The sequence below is a fragment of the Mchenga conophoros genome, linkage group LG23 (genome assembly GCF_057382185.1).
Source record: "Mchenga conophoros isolate Kocher_MC1m ecotype Shallow Benthic linkage group LG23, M_conophoros_male_GT1.1, whole genome shotgun sequence".
In the NCBI taxonomy this organism is placed as follows: Eukaryota; Metazoa; Chordata; class Actinopteri; order Cichliformes; family Cichlidae; genus Mchenga; species Mchenga conophoros.
In genome coordinates this window covers 11,574,688-11,593,648 of record NC_140547.1, presented here as the reverse complement: position 1 = coordinate 11,593,648, position 18,961 = coordinate 11,574,688, and the positions used below count along the sequence as shown (strand labels likewise).

General features: G+C 41.9%; 1 protein-coding gene across 2 annotated transcripts in view; it reads right to left on the bottom strand.

Annotated features, from left to right (window-relative positions):
• notch2 (notch receptor 2) overlaps positions 1-18,961 on the bottom strand; it is a 40,532-nt gene that overhangs the window by 10,103 nt on the left and 11,468 nt on the right. The window contains exons 3-17 of one of the 2 annotated variants that reach the window (XM_085263624.1): positions 7,069-7,343; positions 6,189-6,396; positions 5,916-6,049; positions 5,428-5,550; positions 4,752-4,985; positions 4,121-4,276; positions 3,850-4,038; positions 3,497-3,610; positions 3,258-3,371; positions 2,939-3,172; positions 1,383-1,493; positions 1,070-1,262; positions 683-828; positions 343-456; positions 104-223 (exon numbers count right to left, since the gene is read on the bottom strand). In XM_085263624.1, coding sequence (XP_085119750.1) covers positions 104-223; positions 343-456; positions 683-828; positions 1,070-1,262; positions 1,383-1,493; positions 2,939-3,172; positions 3,258-3,371; positions 3,497-3,610; positions 3,850-4,038; positions 4,121-4,276; positions 4,752-4,985; positions 5,428-5,550; positions 5,916-6,049; positions 6,189-6,396; positions 7,069-7,343 — 2,465 coding nt within the window. The remainder of the gene's footprint in view (positions 1-103; positions 224-342; positions 457-682; positions 829-1,069; positions 1,263-1,382; positions 1,494-2,938; positions 3,173-3,257; positions 3,372-3,496; positions 3,611-3,849; positions 4,039-4,120; positions 4,277-4,751; positions 4,986-5,427; positions 5,551-5,915; positions 6,050-6,188; positions 6,397-7,068; positions 7,344-18,961) is intronic. The other variant, XM_085263625.1, reaches the window with a different exon arrangement.

Below are 18,961 nucleotides of genomic sequence, written 5' to 3'. Positions count from 1 at the left end.
GGACAAAAACACAAAAAGCAAAAACAATTGGAATGTAGTTCTAATATTACGGCTGACAGCCATCATCAAGCACACACACAAATGCATGCCGACGAACACATACCTTCCCAACCGCTAGGACATCGACAGGTGAAAGAGGTGTAATCTGGAGTTGGATGGCACACACCTCCCCTTTTACATGGATGGGAGGCACAGGGAACTTGTTCCACCTCACAGTGTTTACCTATTTTCACAGAGATTTGTAATAATCAAAACATGCATATGGAAATATTCTCCAAAGTGATATCTAGACAGCAGCTTAAAATTGTGACATTACAAGCGAGTAAATGTGCCATCACTGACCTGTGAACGGCAGACTACATTGACAGGTGTAGCCGTTGTCTAGATCTAAACAGACGCCTTGGTTCAGACACGGGCCAGATGCACATTCATCAATGTTCTTCTCACAGTTAATACCTGATCAAAGAGGAGTCAACAATAACGTGTCAGACTTGATGTTTCGCTGATATCGGCAAAGTTTCTCAACAGAAACAGAGTCTGCTGAAACTGGAAATTTCTCTGAGCACAGGCATTTGACACAGGCACGAAAATGAACCTCTGCACTGTGCATCAATTCAGAAAGGACTGGAGGAGATTTTTAAAATACTTCTTATATAAAACGAAAGATCGCGGTGGCGTTTACCTCCAAAGCCAAGTTTGCACTGACAGGTGTAGCCGTTGTGTCGATCCACACAGGAGCCACCATTCAGACATGGGTTTGACTGACACTCATTCTTCTCCAGCTCACAGTGCTGTCCTTCCCAGCCAGCCTGACACTCACAGCGGTACCTTCACACAAAGTAAAGATGTCACAGTAACAGCATTAGCTCCTGCATATATATATGTGAAGAGATGTTACATTTAAAAATGCTGACAAGCTGGAAAAAACAATGCCTGCATATCTATCTGAAGTAAGTGCAAATTATCAGTAGTGAGAAAATTAATTGGATGAAATTCCCACGATAATAAAAATGACTGTATCTTATCCCAATAATGTAAAACACAAAACACCAGTATAGACATAACTTACCCGTGTTGCTGTTCGACACAGTGACCGTGCTGACAAGGCTGATGAGCACAATGGTCTTTACCAGAGAGGCACAGAGGGCCGTGGGTGCCGGGTGGGCAAAGGCAGTGGAACCCGTTGATTTTGTCTTGGCAGGTTCCCCCGCTCAAACATGGATTTGACATGCACTCATTAATGTTGTCTTCACAGTTTAATCCTGTTAGAGAACAAGTTAAAGGTAATTAGTAGCATCAAAAGGGCACGTGATGATTTCAGGCCACTTTATTCTGCCTCAGCTTTGAGGCCTTTTATACATGTTCATGAGGCAAAAACGTACCTGAATATCCCGGGGTGCAAACACATTTGTACTTGTTGATGCCATCCTGGCACTTTCCATGAACGCAGGGGTTGCTGGCACAATCGTCCTCATTGATCTCACAGTTCACACCTGAGCAGAAAGTACACAAAGACAAATTCATGTCGTGTAACAACAGTCGGGTTTAAGAGTTTATCCTTTCACTAGAATATATAAAAGTGGCACAATAAAATAATCTGATGATTAATGCGAGTAAGGAGTTGCATTAGAGGAAAAGTCGATGAGCAGCTGTTATAAAATCTACGATCTTTGAACCAGCTGGCTGTTGTGACTTAGCCTGAGACCAGTTTTGGGACGTCCGGCACACCCAGAAGACTTCATGTTCTGTGGGGCAGCCTTTGATCACAAGTATATATGGATTTTAAAAAGCTAAACTGCTATCAGGTAAGTTTGTTTATCGTCCTTTTACTTGTGGTCTCTATATGCCCCTCACACTGTCTCTTCCGTGAAGCTCTTCTTCACCACAGTCACCGACTGCTTGCACGTAGAGGACAGACAAATTTTAAAACTAACTTGGACAATGCAATCATTTTGCTCTTCACAGATACTGTACTGGTCAGTACCAAAAACCTTGTTCCTTCCATTCAAATGCAGATAGACAGAATGTCAGTTACCACCAGAGGGGGTAAGAGACCAAAGAAAAAAAGGAATTTAGCAATATGTGAGAAAATATGACCACATATATATATATATATATATATATATATACATACATATATATATATATATATATATATATATATATATATATATATATATATATATATATATAAAAATAAATAAAACTAGACCACAGGAGTGCTTTAAAGTGTGACATCAGTGATTAGCATTAGAGCAATGATGATTAAATGTGAACAGAGCGAAGGAGAACAAAATAACATAAACACTTTGAGAAGAGGGGAAGTGACAGAATGAAGCCTGAATGCAAGACTTCAGTACCAAGCCTTGGGGTGGTAAAAACACAATGAAGATCTTACTAATCCAGAAAGCAACGTTGGTTTAACCGCCTGACCGAGACTTGTGACTGCTACACTGAAGAGTACTGTAGACTTCAAACTACACGAGAGGCTCTAGATGTGAGGGACCGGGATCTTTTCATTCAATTTAAACAAGTCACCAGAAGACTCAATTACACGACGTTGGACTTAAACAGCATTTGTGAAATTGATTATTTAGAAATGCTCAGAAGCACAGTTAGAGCTCATTTATACTTCTAAAAATGCTGTATGAGGAATGAGAACTAAAACTGTTCAGTGTGAACGGCTACTGCTGCAACTACAACTGCCATTAAGAGACTAACAACTATTTTAACCGTTCTAATGATTACATTCCTTTGTACTTTGGTGACCACACTATCGTGTTTCAGAATGACTTTTCATCACACTTCATTTTCTCTCAAGCTTTTCTCAATGAATAACGTCACAGTGTTTGTTCCACATATCACATGACACAATTTCTATCACATTGCACCATTAAATGAGATTCTGGAGAATCTTTGCAGCACACTCAGTACTGACCTGTGGTTCCAGGTAGACAGCGACAACTGTAGGTGTTAACGAGGTCAATGCATCGTCCTTGGTTCTGACAAGGGTTGCTGTGGCACTCGTTGAGCTGGATATTACAGATGGAGCCGGTGTATCCAGGATTGCACTTACAGGTGTAGGTGGCAATACCATCCTGACACACACCGTAGTGGCATGGATCTGGCTCGCAGTCATTGATGTTCTCCTCACACAGCAGACCGGTGAAGCCTGGGTAGAGGGGAATTTCTTACTCTCTCAACTGACTTTCAGCGACTACTTTCTGGGTCAAAAACATGTTGCAATTTCCGTTTACCTTCAGCACATTCACAATCGTATCCGTTAGGTCGGTCGATGCATTTGGCTCCATTTAAACAGGGCGTGCTGGAACACTCGTCTATGTCTATTTGACACATGTCCCCACTGAAGCCTAGAAACATAACAAACAAAATTAATATATTGATAAGATTCATTATAGATTTAGTTTTTAAAAACAGGTTCAGTCGGCAGAAATGAGTCAGGGGAATGCACTAACACAGCTGAAGGTGTACCAACCTGCTGGGCACTCGCAGATAAAGCCGCTGACCTGATCGAGACATTTGCCTCTGTTCAGGCAGGGCGAGCTCATACACTCATCCACCTCGAGCTGACAATGATTCCCCTCATATCCTGCACAAGTACACAGAAACAACTATACAATTTCGCAACAACAAAAACACTGAAGGTCATGGGTCAAGGACACAGAGCAAACTTTAAGTGGATGACACTGCTGTTATTTACTTTAAGTTTTGTGGTTAAATGCAAAATGACCCGTTTCTGACTATAAAACAGAATTTTCACGTGTGTCAATTTTCACATTTTGCTGTGTTAAAATATAACATTATTTTAAAAAATTACAAGAAATTTACCAGGCATGCAAATGCAGGTGTACTCTCCGATACGATCCAGACAAGTGCCGTCATTCTCGCAAGGGTTTGACGCGCACTCGTTTATGTCTTGTTCACAGCGTGGGCCCGCGTAGCCTCGAACACAGTTACAGGTGAAGGAACCATCAGTGTTCACACACTGCCCACCGTGCTCACAGGGGTTGGTGCCTGCTGGTAAACAGCAGAGGTATATAAATAACAGCAGAGAACAGAGGCTGACAGAGATTAAAGCTTATTTGCTGAGAAGACTCACCGATGCTGCACTCATCTCTGTCGTTGTTGCAGGTGGGCCCAATATATCCAGGTGGACAGTTACAGTTGAACATACCAGTAATGGGATTGGTGTCACACTGAGAGCCCTCTCTGCAGGGATTACTGATGCAGGCATCATCAAGATGGCAGAGCAGACCTGAGGGGAACATTACATCAAATCGAATGAGTGAAAAAAATAAAAGACTTTAATGCAAACTATGGTGAGACAAAATGTCCCTGGAGAGTCTCCTGCACATGGTTATATACCCGTTTCAGAGAAAAACAAAGTCAATGCAAATTTGCTACTTGGGGGAGGCTTACCTTGCTCTAACGCCAAAACCGTGCTGACTAATCAGCAGGGTGAAAATGCAAAAACATATTCTATGGTATAATTAGACTGTTTTACAGAGTAACAGCTCAGTTTCATTTCCGTGTGAAATATTCTTTAACAACAACAGAGGCATCATGTGCTTAGAAAAACATCAGTTAAGGTTAGACGTGTTCCACAGAAAGCAGCATTTCTCTGAAGTACCAAAGAAAGGGTCAAGGACATCTATAGTTTCAGTACGAACTCATGGCACCATTATTTACACTAGAGTTAACGTTGTACAGGGTTTCGTATGAACGCCCACCTGTCTTTCCGTGAGGACACACGCAGATGAAGGATGCAACACGGTCTATGCATGTGGAGCCTTGGCTGCATGCAGCTGTTGCACAGTCATCAATGTTTTCAGAGCAGTCAGGTCCACTCCAACCATTGACGCATACACAGACGTAGCCGCCAGGCAGGTTGCTGCAGGTACCTCCGTTCTGACAGGTGTTTGGCTGCAGCCGGCACTCATCCACGTCCTCTGTGCAGTGCTGACCTGTGAGGGGGGGATTTAAAACGAACAGGTTAATCCTTTGCCTGCCACGTTACAACATGCTGAGCTTCTGACAGAGAACCAAAATACATAATTTTTCCTCATAGAGGGACTCAAATGTTGTAATTTTGAATCATTAAAGCACCATTGTTGCTACAAAACTCAGACAAGCCCTAGAAAGCTGCTGCCTGCATATTCACTTTGTAAACACAAGTGCTGTGGATGCCACGCAAAGGTGTTAGGAGAGTTAGCAGTCCTCAGAAGTGTGTAGAAAACAATCAAACATAGCCAAAATGTCAAAGAAATGTTTTTAAACAGTTCAAACAATCTGCTATGGATGGAGAGGTGACATTCCAGACTTCAGGTCATCTTCAGCCACAGATAAGAGTGGCACATATGGAAAATGTTAGTCACACATAAATAACTGCACATGAAAGTGCCTTACCAGTCCACTCTGGAGGACACTGACAGTTGTAGGTATTGACCCCATCCATACAGGTTCCTCCATTGGCACACTGGTGATTGGGGCAGTCGTCGATGTTGTTCTCACAGTTAGTGCCATTGAAACCTGACGTACATGAAATAAATACATTTGATTATTAGTGGTTTTAATAAATTGTTGATTTGGGAAGACAGTGAAGCATAATGCTCTAGTATGCCGTCCTCTAACAACGTCTGGTGCTATATAAACATCACGTGTGTGTATTTGTTGTATGTATCCGCTAACTGTAGCACTCTGACAGTGCTGCGTGTCAGATATGACAGAGCCAACAACATCAGACTATTTGCACCCAAAACACCATAGTGTAACAATTCAGAAACACTAACCTACTTTCATTTATACATAAATAACAGCTGTGGTAGCACATTTTTTTTTTAATGATTTTATTTCATGCTTCTTCTTTTTTTAAATTTCGGAAACTGAAATCCTACCGGGAAGGCAGTGGCATGAGTAGGTCATGTCCAAGTTAAGCTGACAGGTGCCTCCGTTCAGGCACGGTGAAGGCGAGCAGGGGTAGTACGAGCTTTCACAATGTCGACCCGTATACCCAGGAGTGCATAAACACCTGCATCAAAGGCAGAGCAGGTAACATCTTAACATCATTTTCACAAATTTAAGCAGAAATTAGAGCGACATCATTTTGATCAGCGTTTCCTGTTGACGGTGAGCATTTTTGAATTTGGTATCAAAAACTAGGCTCTTACTTGTAGGAGCCGTGGGTGTTGACACACCGGCCTGCGTTCTGGCACAGGGAAGGCGTGTCTTCACATTCATCTGTGTCATTGAGGCAGCTAGGACCTTTGTAACCAGGAGGACAGGAACACGTGTATTTGCCGCTGGAGAGAGCGCTGCACTTTCCATCGTTGGCACATGGACTAGAGAGACAGCTGTCCTTGTACTCACAGCGTGCTCCTGAAAGACGCAAAAGTGCACAAAGAGCGGAGATTTAGTGGTCACTGATCAAGAAACGCAGCCTAAAAATCAGAAGAAAAGCAGCGTGCAAACTTTCCACGTTCTATGTTTAGTAACTAAGGTTCAGAATTTTATTGATATCGTTTGATTTCTTGAATATAAAAATAAATCACTGATAGATGATTTGGGGGTGTCGGGACTAACTTGTGTTGACATGTATTTTGGTTTGTACTTCTGGAGTAAAAAGAAAAAAGGAATTGAGAGTTAGATCTAATCATATATTTCACAGCAAAGTGTGACAGGTGGAATGTATAATGAAAAAATAATAACACATCTGTATTTGTGTGAGCAAAGATATAATGAATATAATTAAGGAAGCGTTGAAGTGGAAATGTGTAATAAATCTGTTGTTTTTCTTGAAACGAAGCATGATGTTGGATGTTCATGAATGCAGCATGGATGAACAACTAACATTTAGCTCTTTGGATCTCACTTCCTATTCAGCACAGCGGAGCTATGAAACTCATGACTCTCAAGAGGGTGGTGACGTGATTAGAGATTATTAATATCTTTCAGAGACCCAAAAGTTATAACTGGTTATAACAGTCATACGGGCTGTTTAAAAATGCATCAGGCTCTTGAAAGAGCAGAGACGATCAAACGGGAGCTTACCTGCCCATCCTACTGGGCACTCACACTTGTACTCGTCAAGCGACAGCAGCGTACAGTGACCTTGGTTCTCACAGGGGTTGTGTGGGTAACACGTGGAGTTCTGGGTAGTTTGGCAGTGCGGTCCAGTAAAACCAAGAGGGCAGGAACAGGTGGCACTACCCGGTACAGGCACACCAAGTGACATGGTCACAGTGCAATTCCCGCCATTCTGGCAGAAGCCGGGTTGACAGGGATCCCTGTGCTGGCAGTACTCCCCCAGAAAGCCGGGAGCACACCTGGACACACATCAAAACACAAATCAGTGATGGAAGAGGTTAAACGCTCAAAACTAAAAGCTTATCGGCCTTCAATACAGACAATACAACAAACAGATGAGCTTAACAAGAAGACAAATAAGCATGTGAACCTGACAGCGCAAACAAACAAAACAAAAGGGCGAGTTTCACTCAGGTGGATGTAATCCACCACATCAGACGACTACTACTGAGAGTACTGATAGAGCGCTGAGGGTAACAGCTGTATAGGAGTCATGTAGCATGCATGCGCGCGCGCGCACACACACACACACACACACACACACACACACACACACATCAAAGAAACAAATAAACCAGCACAAGTAAACACTACTGTCTAATACACTGTCTTTCCATTTCTGTATAATGATCTACATAACAGCATGCGGGAAACCACATCCCTTAGTAGGAGTATTAACAAAATGTGTGGCTGTACATAAAGAGAAAATAGCTTTTTAGATGCTTCAGACTTTTAAAACTTAGTATGCACCGTGCATGTTTAATGCCTTTAACCCAGGAGACATGTAAAGCCATTTTGAATGGGGTTTTTTTTGTGTCTTGACAGACTAACTCTAAGATAACTTAAGGAAGTGCTCTAGCCCCAGAGCTGTTTCCCCATAAACCCCACTCAGAAAAAAGGCAGAAGCTGGGTTTGGTCAAAGGGTTAAAGTGGGGTCATTCATGACAAAGGAGAAGTTCAGAAGCAGAAGGATGTGAGGTGGAGTTATCTGGAAGTTGTTGACTGCAGCATGGCAGAAACTGAAAACAACAAGTGGAAAGTGCTAGCAATAACCTGGACAAAGGGCTAAACGATACATAACAGACAAACAGGCAACAGTATGGGCAAGAATGCTTGACTTATTTAAATTACCACCACATTTGGTCTGCAAAATGTGTGTGTGTGTTTTTTCCTCTCTTCTTCACCACCCCTTTCTTTCGATTTCATGTTTTCTCCTTTTTTCAGTAAAGTGATTCAGCTGCATGCCGAGCAGCGAGGAGAAAAAATTACAGTGTTACGCAATAAGTCAGCTAGGCATGTTATCAAAGACAATGTTCCCTTCGTCACTTTCTATTCCTCTGTTTTTTTCAGTCCCACCCACTTTCACTTAGCACTTCTCCATGTGTGACAGTACTTGATCATAAGTGTTATTCTGTTGCTGAGAAGAAAAAAAAAGTCAGACAGTTTCCTGTGTATGCTATTTTTCATGTCATCTTCTTGCGTGTGACAGACACACCACCTGGGGACTGAGGGGAACAGAGCAACCCGCTGCCTCTTACTGAGGCCTCTAATCCTGCCTCCCCAGAGGGGCTCAGGTAACACAAAAAGGACAGCAGAGATACACCACCGAGTATCCAACACCACACATGCAGAAACGTGTTACTAGTTTTTTTCTTTTAAAAAGAGAAAGACTTAAACATCCTCGACAATTTCAACTTAAAGGATGATATATAAATGGAAGAACTACAGATTTGTGTTGTGACCAACATAAAGATCGGATGACAGTGTAGAGGGGAATTACTTGCACTTTAGTATCACAGTCTGACTTATTTATTGCTGGCCGCTCCACCCCAAGGCAGCTTGAAGATATTAGGTTGTGAGAGCATGGGAATGGGAAAACAGGAGAGTCATGAATCATGCCACATAAAGTCTCACAGATCAATCGCATCTGTGAAACTTCTGGCTGGTATAACATGTGAATCATCCAAAGATGACAAACAACATCTGAGAAAACGTTCCCACTCAAACACTAAACGGTTCACAAATGCAGTGCACAATAAGTTCGCTGTGTACACAGATTTTAAAAATATACACTAAATTGAACATATCAAGCAAAACGCTCATATATTTTTTTAACTGAACTAATCCCAAACTACACATTATATAAACACCTGAACTGTCCACCAGAATTATTAAAAACACATCAATGAGCCACATAGTGCTAATAATCACCCTGTACCTTCATTACAAAAATACCTGTGCACTCATGAGCCCAAAACATAAAACATTCACTCGATTTGAGACAAACTTTCAGTGGATTTGCTGAACAACAGCGTCAGAATAAAGCTGTGAGTATCATATGGTTATTACCGAAAGAGAGAGATGAACAAATTCCCCTTTTGTCTTTTGTTTGCACACACTCTGTTTTTTTATGTTTTATTAATTGCGCAGATGAGATAATAGATTAGCGTAGTAGTAGACAAATTAGGCATGGCCACCCTGTCCGTCTCTGCTGCAGTATCAGTGTGTTTGTACCGCGACCCCTACACGCTCCAAAACACATGCCTTCAAACAACACACACAAAAACACACAAACAAAGAGACGTCCCTCCCCGCGGCCTGCTCGCGATATCACAACAAGGCGGCCGTCCTGGGAATTAGGACTGCTCTTTCTTCTCCCAGACAACCTCTCCGCCCACCTCTCCCAAAGTAATGACACGGCCGTCTGCCCTCGGACATACATCACGTTAGCGGGCTGTCACACAAAGAAAAGCGTGTCCAGATTAATGCCAGGTTTATGTTTCACTCTGAACTTTTTACACATCTTTACTGTTAAAACTTGGGGGTGATACGAGGTCCAGGGAAATCCAACACTTCTCCTTTAATGTAATCGTAGCCCAGTTTGAGCTTTATTTAAACAACTTTGTTAACCACGGGTTTGTTTTATACACTGATGGTGGAAACAGCTTATTTTAAAATGATGTGAATTTGCCAATAAAAATTGTACCACCGTCTTTGGTGACATGTCATCACTACATATGTGTCAAATATGAATATTTTCACTAAGTATGCAGATTAACATGCCAATCATGACTACTTCATGACTTGTCATCATGGAGCTAATCAAAATGGTTTTAGATGGTTGAAAAAGCCAACTGATTGAACCACACAGGTTACCAAAGAGAACCACACACACACAACCAGCGATTAAACAATATTTCCTGTTTTTCTGCTTTTCTTTCATTTATCCAGAATCACACAGCTTCTATATTGAGATACCAAAGTTATAGAGTGCTATGTAATTCCCAGCCCTGCCAGGTTTAAAGCTCTGGCCAAAGGCTGGTCTACAACTTCCACTCCAAACTCAAACAGGGTTGTGTGTAGATCGCGTACAGGCTTAAATATGACATAATGCACCACACATTTCAGCATCATGGAGGTTTCAAATGGCTCTTATTTCAGTACACAAGCAATATTTGTTTGAAAATTTTTTAACCCCCACACAAGTGATTTGCCTTTTTTGTGAAAATTCCTAAACAGGGATGACGCATGGTGAGTTCTATTAAATTCAACTGGTGCTATCTAACCAGTGTTGATAGAACCAAATGCTATAGCGTCAGGAAATGTTACCCTGTCCTTCAGGTTTCACTGCCACAGAGTGCTCATTATTAGCCCTTGGCTGTTTCACTTGAGCCTGAGGCAAACAGACAAGGCTGTGCATGATTCCCATTATTGACAGGGAGTGGTGCCTCGCTGAGAAAAAGATAATAACGCACTGACAAACGGGTCTGTCCCTAAAAACACAGACCGCAGTGTGAGCCTTTGACAAATTTCCATATGCACAACAGAACATAGTTAGGGATTAGGACACCTTTACTAACACGGCGAGCTCTGCTTTCATGAACAACACAGCAGCAGCTCATTAATGGATTCTTTGTTTTGCTCCACGAGGCCTCCGTCCCTCCTGTTTTCTCCAGCTTTCCCCCTACTCCTCCGAGTTTCCTGCAGCCCTTCTTTCCCTGTCTTTCTCACTCCTCCAGATCTCATTCTAACCCACTCTCGAGGTGTCAGGTTTCCACAGCTGGTTCACATTAGCACCCCCATCCTGTGCTCGCTCTCGCTCCCTCCACTCCTCTTCTTCGTATTCTTCCTCCTCCTCCTCCTCTACCTCACGCTGACCTCCGTAGCCGTGAGGACTTCAGTGAGCAATGAAGGCTGGACTGTTTCTCACAAACTCACGTAATATCCCCCACCTCCTTCGCTCCTAATCCCTATGTCCTGAAATCGCCCAGGCTCTAATTCTATTTTCTTTTGTGGTAATTCCCCTTCTCCTACCTCTCCACCTTCAAGTATACAACCCCACCACCCCCTCTTCTTCCAGACACTATTATAGTCCCAGCTACACTTAATAACTCCATCATGGTCCCCCCCCCCCCGCGGCCATCGCAGAGAAGCTGTGTGAGAGAGAAAAATGGAGCACATAAACCAGCTCACATTTCAATCCCTGGATCACTCCCTGCTTTGGCAGAGTATAGGTGGCCTATTCACTGCACTTTATTCGTGTGTGTGCACGCATGGATGTCACAAGTAAAGTACAGAACATGTTACTGATCTCGCTGCTGCTTCTGTGCAAAAATACCTCAGCTCACAAAAGAAGCAGCGCTGCAAGATTGCTGAGGGATTAAAAAAAAGACAAGCTAGCTATGCAGACGCTTACAGAGGGTGTTTGTGGCACACAGATCAGACATTCAGACTAGAGCTGCAACTTTATCACAGTTTTGAAGGGAGGTGAATCCAAATGCTGAAACTACAGTCCAAGCTTCCCAGTGTATCTGATAACATTATCACAGTTTTCCTGTATCAACATGCATCACAATACAGTAAAAACTGAACTGATGAACTCTGCTGGTGATTAGAGCACAGCAAACGGTTTTTATTTAAACTTTATTCACGACCTTGACGAAGGTTACAAGCCGAAACACATCGGTTAAACATTAGAGTTGTTCTATACGCTGCAAGCGCTGCTGGAGCTCTGTGTACCTTGGAAGTAGGTGAAGTTGTGCTGGAAGCCTCTACAGCTCTTCTACAGACACAGCCAGGAGTATAATGAGTAGTATACTGAGTGAGCTTCCAGCACATATGCTGGAGGGGCCATTTGCCCTCTAACTGAATGATAATGAGTCTTGTTAGGACTTCGTTTCCACTGGCACTCTGCAAATGCAGTGTGTGGACAGGTCTTTCCAGCAGAAACCTCTGCACATAGCAGAGAGCCTGTTGTTGAAGGGGAAATTAAAATGCGCTTAAAGATAGATATTAAGGTTGAAATATGAGGGGAGTAGAAACCATGAATAGCTCCAAAATTGTCTTTGCCACACGGGCGGGGGTGGGGAGGGGGTGAGGCAGATGTAAAAGTTAAAAAGAGGAAGCAGGATTAAACGAAGAGGCTGCACCGAGGTGGAAGTAAAAGACACAAAGGTAATGAGAGAGCTAGAAGGAGAAGGAGGCCATGCAGACGGACCAAAAAACATCGACGAGGACTGAGCAAAGGAGTGCGGTGCAGGGTGGAGTCATGTGGTAAAAATCGCAGGCTGTGTTTAGAAACATGTCCAAAAAGGCTCATCTGAGCAGCCGCGGTACACAGAACAGGACTCCCTCTGTCTCAGAGTGCTCCATTTACCGATCTCTCTATGTTGTTCTGTCATTATCCTGATTCTGCGGTCGTTTAAAGTGTATTCTCCGCCAATAGCTCTGCCGGCCTGAAAAAGGTCCATATTTAGATCTACGCTGCACACAGTCCGTTTAGAAATGAGAAGGGGAAAAGTAACTTCAGGTTAAAGCTGAGGGAATGAGTCTGTGCAACCCTACTTAACACAAATTATTTCATTTTATTGTTATTTAATAATAAATAAAAACCAAACATTTACTCAAATAAATGAAACCTCACCTAAAAAAAAACCCCATAAAAAAACCCCCAAACTGGTTAAAAATATTTTATCACAATCCTGGTGATTTTCCTTTGGGGTAAAGCCAAACCTCTTTTTGGGGGGGACTTTTTGTACACAGGAAAAACCCAGGACATTTTCCAGATGAAGTCATCCCTTAATTGCTTCTCTAACAAAAGCACAGTATTTGTGATTTCTTAATTTCAGAAATCTGCTTCAAACTTCCCACTGGGACACAGGCCGGGAATAAAAAAAGTCAGAGGATTTCACTAACGTCTGTCAGTGATTGATGACCGCTGAACTAAAAGCAAAGTCAGATTGAATTTCGCCAGATGATAACGGCTGCTTTTCTTTGCTGACTGCTGTTTGTTTCCGCAATAACAAGTGAGGAAAGTCACGCCGGCTAGATCAACACATTGCGCGTATGGACAACGTGTAACCTTATGACAAAACTGAGGTAGTTTTGACCTCACGGTATTGCACGAATGCGCGACAGAGGGCCACTTGTCACCCTACTGTATGTGGGTTTATGGTCTGGTTGCTACATTCCCCGCTGCTTTGTAAGTCTTCCTTTTTCTGAGTGAGAGGTTTGAACCTCCTTACGGTTTGCAAGCAGCAGCAGTTTATATTTTACACTGATCACACTGACTGCACACTTTCTTGATTTGATTTCGGCGTCCCAAATCATGGGACTATCAGCTTTTTAAAGCCCACATCATAATCTGATTATCTACTCCCCCCACTTGCTCACACACCAGACGAAATAAAGGAAAATGTGATGACAGTGGTTCATACTCTGTGATAAGTTAAAACAATGCTTTGTTGAAGCCGTGAAGCACGTCTTGTGACATTTTTGGGCCTCTAAGCACACACTCAAGGGCTGCACTGAGCTTCATCTTGACTATCAAATATTAAATCTAAACTTCAGACCTTTCCATGGGTGCCAGCATGTGAACTTGCCCGGGGCTTAAGGTGCCCTAGACTTTTCTGAGACACACAGACAGAGTACGTGTACAAGCACACACACACACAAAGAAACTCTTATCACTATGGCTCCAGTCTCAACCACATCTACAGTGCTGTTAGCTCGGCTGTGGGAAGGAGATAAGTCCTGGGAGAGCGAGAGTGGGAAATCACTGCTGTGGGTTCCAATCTCCAGCTTGAGGGTTTGTTGATTTTAGTTTGGATCATATGTCTAACGCAGTTAAAATCTGTGTGCGCCTGATCGAGGAGCGTGGTTTGGAGGAGTGTAAGGGTGAATCAGAAAGGACTGAGTGGTTTTAAAACATTACTTATTTCCCACATTTTCTCTTTGTCTCTATTACCCAAAAAAAAAGTTCATGTGAGGTAGCAAACATTAATAAAGCTCTCCAAGCCCACAGACACAAATGGGAGATGATGCAGGAATTACTAAATAAAGCCAGTGGGTGAAGAGCTCAACAATAACAATTCTGGAAAATAGTCTAAAAAAATATTCAGCACTGATGCCATGGAAAGATTAAGAGGCCAAATGCCATCTAGTAAATCCCTGAGGTAGTGGTAGGGACTTGGGATAAATGAGTGACAGTTTGATGAAGGAGGCATAGCAAGAGGGAAATTACACTCCCCTCTTCACTCTTCCCTTCCCCCCCTCTCATCATTAGTAAGAAGTTGTGCTCCGAGGTACTACTCCTCAAATTACCTGAAAAGAGACATCCTCTTTTGTTTAGGCCCTCTTGCTTCCTCCGTCTGCCCCGCGGGCTAATTCTACCTGTCAGATCAAAAAGGTAGCAGGTCTACACAACACACTAACGCTCCCCTCACCTTTAAGAAAAGGTTTGAAATGTAAAGGGGGAAGAACAAAAAACAGAGAAAAAAAAAAGACTAAAAAGGAGGGAGAGTTCATCAGTTTGCAGCATGACCCAGCGGAAGACACGGATTATGTTGCGGATGTAAAATACCATAATAATGATGATCTGTGTCGTCTTGATCTTGCTTGAACCTCTCAGGTAATAACTCCACTGAGGCCCACAAACATGACCAAGGTTTCTGTTCTGTTACCAAATATACTTTCAGGTAACATCCATTTACAAATGCCTATCCGGGCACACTGGCATGCACGAATCTGCACAGAGAATTACTCATGGCTTTCACACCCAAGCTGATGGCTTGTAGTGTCACCGGTTAGACAGCTTCTGTGCTTTTTTGCACCCTGCCCTACATGCCAGCCAACGGGCCTCTCCCATCCACTTTGACTTACTCTCACAGCCATGTGCACGTTCAAGACTCATGATCCAAAGAGAGAGGGGGTAAAAAAAATAAAAATTTAATCCTAAGACTTTTCAGATGTTGCGTTCAGCAACTACCATTATTTTAAACTGTATTTCCTATAGTACAGCAAAAATAAAACTGTAGTTTTCTTTCTTTCTTTTATTTTTTCTCCACTTTTTTTTCTTCTTTAAAGCAAAAAATATTGGACAGAAGGAATTTCCATGACTGCAGCATTTCTATACTTTCCAGAATTAAGAGGATGTGCAGGATCTCAGCAGAAATGAAGCAAGCTGAAAAAGTACTGCACGTGCAGAGAGGAAGTGTGGAGGTTCAAGTATTACCGTTTCACTCCATGCATATTCACTCTTTCAAATAAGGTGAATGAAGTTAGTGTTGGGGAGTAATGGAATACCGGCATTACGTATTTAAAATACAAAATATGAGTAACTGTATTCCGTTACAGTTACCGTTTAAATAGGTGATATTCAGAATATAGTTACTTTATTGAAATGAACGGATTACACGATGGTCTTTTTCTGTTTCATATGTTAGGCTATGCACTCTGTATTTTCGGTAATTCCACGCTGGTGGAAACCCAAACAAAACACACATCAAGGGGCCCATGTCACTCCTACTTGTGGCCCGCAAAATGATGTGAAGAAATATTTTTTAAAATTATCATTCAAAAACGTATTTAATATGAAGGCAATAGGCAGAGTGTTACAGGCAAAGCCCTAAAGAATGTAGCCTCATGGGCAGTGTAGCCCGTGCTGCAGGGAGAATGGACTGCCATACCAGTTATATATGGCAAGGAAGGGAGAAAAAGGTGAGTGGAAAAGTACGAGTTGTCACTGACCAGAAACGCGAGATGGAAGCATGTAAATATAATAATAACCACTGAAGCCAAAAAGAGAGCCTGACGAGCCCAGTTGTAAGTAAGCTATTAAGACTCGACTGTACACTGTGTTTGTGTTTTCCTCCGAAACAATAAGTTCCGTTGGAGCAGCCTTTCAACGCCTTCCTCTGTCTCTCGCTAGCAAAGTCGACCCAGACAACAAAGTAAAGCTAGTTTTCGGCTACGAGCCCGACACGAACCCGGCGTATTAGCCAGAGGTCCCTTTACTATGGTTTGGAGCCGCGGACCTGTTTTATATACGCGCGGAATAGTTTTCTATATGGGATCGCGTCAAAAAGTGCAACTTTACCTAATATCCACCTTACTGTTACTCATTTTACATCAAGATTTTAAAATCTAGTTGGTATTGGTATGGTGAGTAACCTTCAATAATAGTAATAAATCACAGAGAGCAATAGTACATTCATGTAGTTGTAAAAAGCATATTAATATATTCAGTAATCCAAAGTATTCAGAATACATTACTCTCACTGAGTAACGTAACGGAATACGTTACATTTTGGGGAATGTATTCTGTCATCTGTAGTGGAATACATTTTAAAAGTAACCTTCCCAACACGGAATGAAGTTTATAGTTTCTCTCCTTCTGCAGTAAAAAACGATTAATCATGAGACCCTTTCAGAAACAGTTGAGAGCTTCGTTTGCCCAGTTTAACCAGAAGGGTTTTTCAAAGTTTCGTGTTATACCAAAGTACGTCTAGAAGCCAGTCTCCCGTAACAACCTTTTGACATGTATTCAGAGAAGTATTTTTAAGCCATAGTGTATGGGAAATAAATAAATAAATAACATGATGAAAACCACTAAGGACTTGCACATAATGTGTGCACAACGTTATAATCATGATGTAGGAAATGTAGAGTTGGTTTGCAATATGGATACAGTGAGGGAAATAAAACTATAACACTTAATTACCTACATCTTTACTACAACAATGAACAGATATGGCTGCTCCTACAATATTGAAACTCTTTTGAACCTCTACTGTATTCATGCAAAGACAGGACTGAGTCATTTGTATCAGGATTCTGCTTATAATTGGCTCTTTGGGAGCAAGTGCAGGCCAAATGTCCTCTTTGCCTTTAAGGAACTCACACACAGATTTCTATTCAGGATTGTTTGAGTGTTTCTCTCTTGTAATGTCTCTATATGTACTACCGCAGCAGTAATAAAGTTATGACAATTAAAGACAGGTTCACAGCTACCCTTTATGTCTCTTCTGCAGAAACTAACCAGATAAGAAATTTTACAATATCACAGCTAACACAGAGCATGAACTTAAAAGAACAGCTGAAAGGAAATGATCGGGTTTTTCATGAGCCACACACTCACACATCCATCCATTACTCGTCCATGCTGCTTGTGAAACTACAGGAAATGCATATTCCAAAAATGTTTTCATGCAGTGAAGAAACCAAAACAAATATTTCAAGTCCTTCAGCAGCACCCAGCATGAGTCTGTCACATTAATTATCTGTTGACCTCGGTCATGATCCATGTGACATAATTAAGCAGGTCCAAGCTAAATAGCCAGAGTGACTGTTTACTTACAACCAGCTGCCTTTAATACACTGAGGAGACTAATAGGGACATAATTAGATTTTTTGCACAATGAGCCTTTTGACTGACAATACAACACAATTGCGACCAGAAAGCCTGGACAGAGGAAAGTGTGTGCCTTTATGTGCACATAAGTGTGCGTGTTGTTAATGTTTGGCTTCAGACAGCAGAAAAACTGTCTGACTACCTAATCAGTAGGCCTGTTCTCTGTCAGCTGACTTTCTAAACTGAGAGACTTCTCTCTTTGTCTCTACAGGGCAATGTTCCTCTCTACAGTTTAATCTTATTGTCAGGATCACTCGAATCAGAGGAAAGAATACCAACTCTGTGGTCAGGAAAGGAGAAACTTAGCTGAGGAGGAATGGTGAATAAAGTTGTAGAAGTTGTAGAAGAAACGTAAAAATGCTAATATTATAACCTGCAACCACAGTTAAATAGCAGTAAAGTAATAAACAGTATCATAAAAATAAAACCTAAAAGGATGTGGTCAAGCCTTAAAAGGCTGCAAATGATTTAAGATACACATGCCAATGAAAGGCAGCAGAAAGGACAAATTAAATGAAGCCGTATTACCCTCTGTGCATATTAACGACAGTTCTGAAGTTGGTTGGTTTTGTTTTCTAAGCCTAGTTTGTAAAAATCCACTGATCACCACTATCTAGATGTTCTTCCTCCATCTGAGAAATAAACTAAAAACAGCCTGTCTTTAGATGTTAGATAATATTTCGATGTAGCAATATCTCCTCACATCCCCTCTGCATGCGTCTCTTTTCTCATTAACACAAAGCACTAACAAACTAGTGTACACAGAGATTGGCACCTGTGCAATAATTTGTATCTGTCCGTGAAGCAGACAGGAAAAAAAGGTCAAACACATTAAGGAATGTTGCTTTTGTTGTCATCTCTTCTTGCACAAGTAGCAGTGTTTAAATTCCACAAACTCTGGGAACAGACGCACAGCAGGATTCTCATCACATTTAATGAAATATGATCAGCTTCAAGAACCAGCGATGGTGCATGTGTGTTTGGAATTTGGCTTGGGAGTGGCAATGCAATTAAAAAGACTACACAGTCTTAATTACAAACTACCCTATGCTGTCAGAAAGTGGAAGGCTTAGCTCAAGCGGCCCACTGGACTCCTTTACGTTGTGGGCCTTTCTCTGGTCTGATTACACCACGGCTACGAGGAGACTCATTCACAGGTCGTTTCAA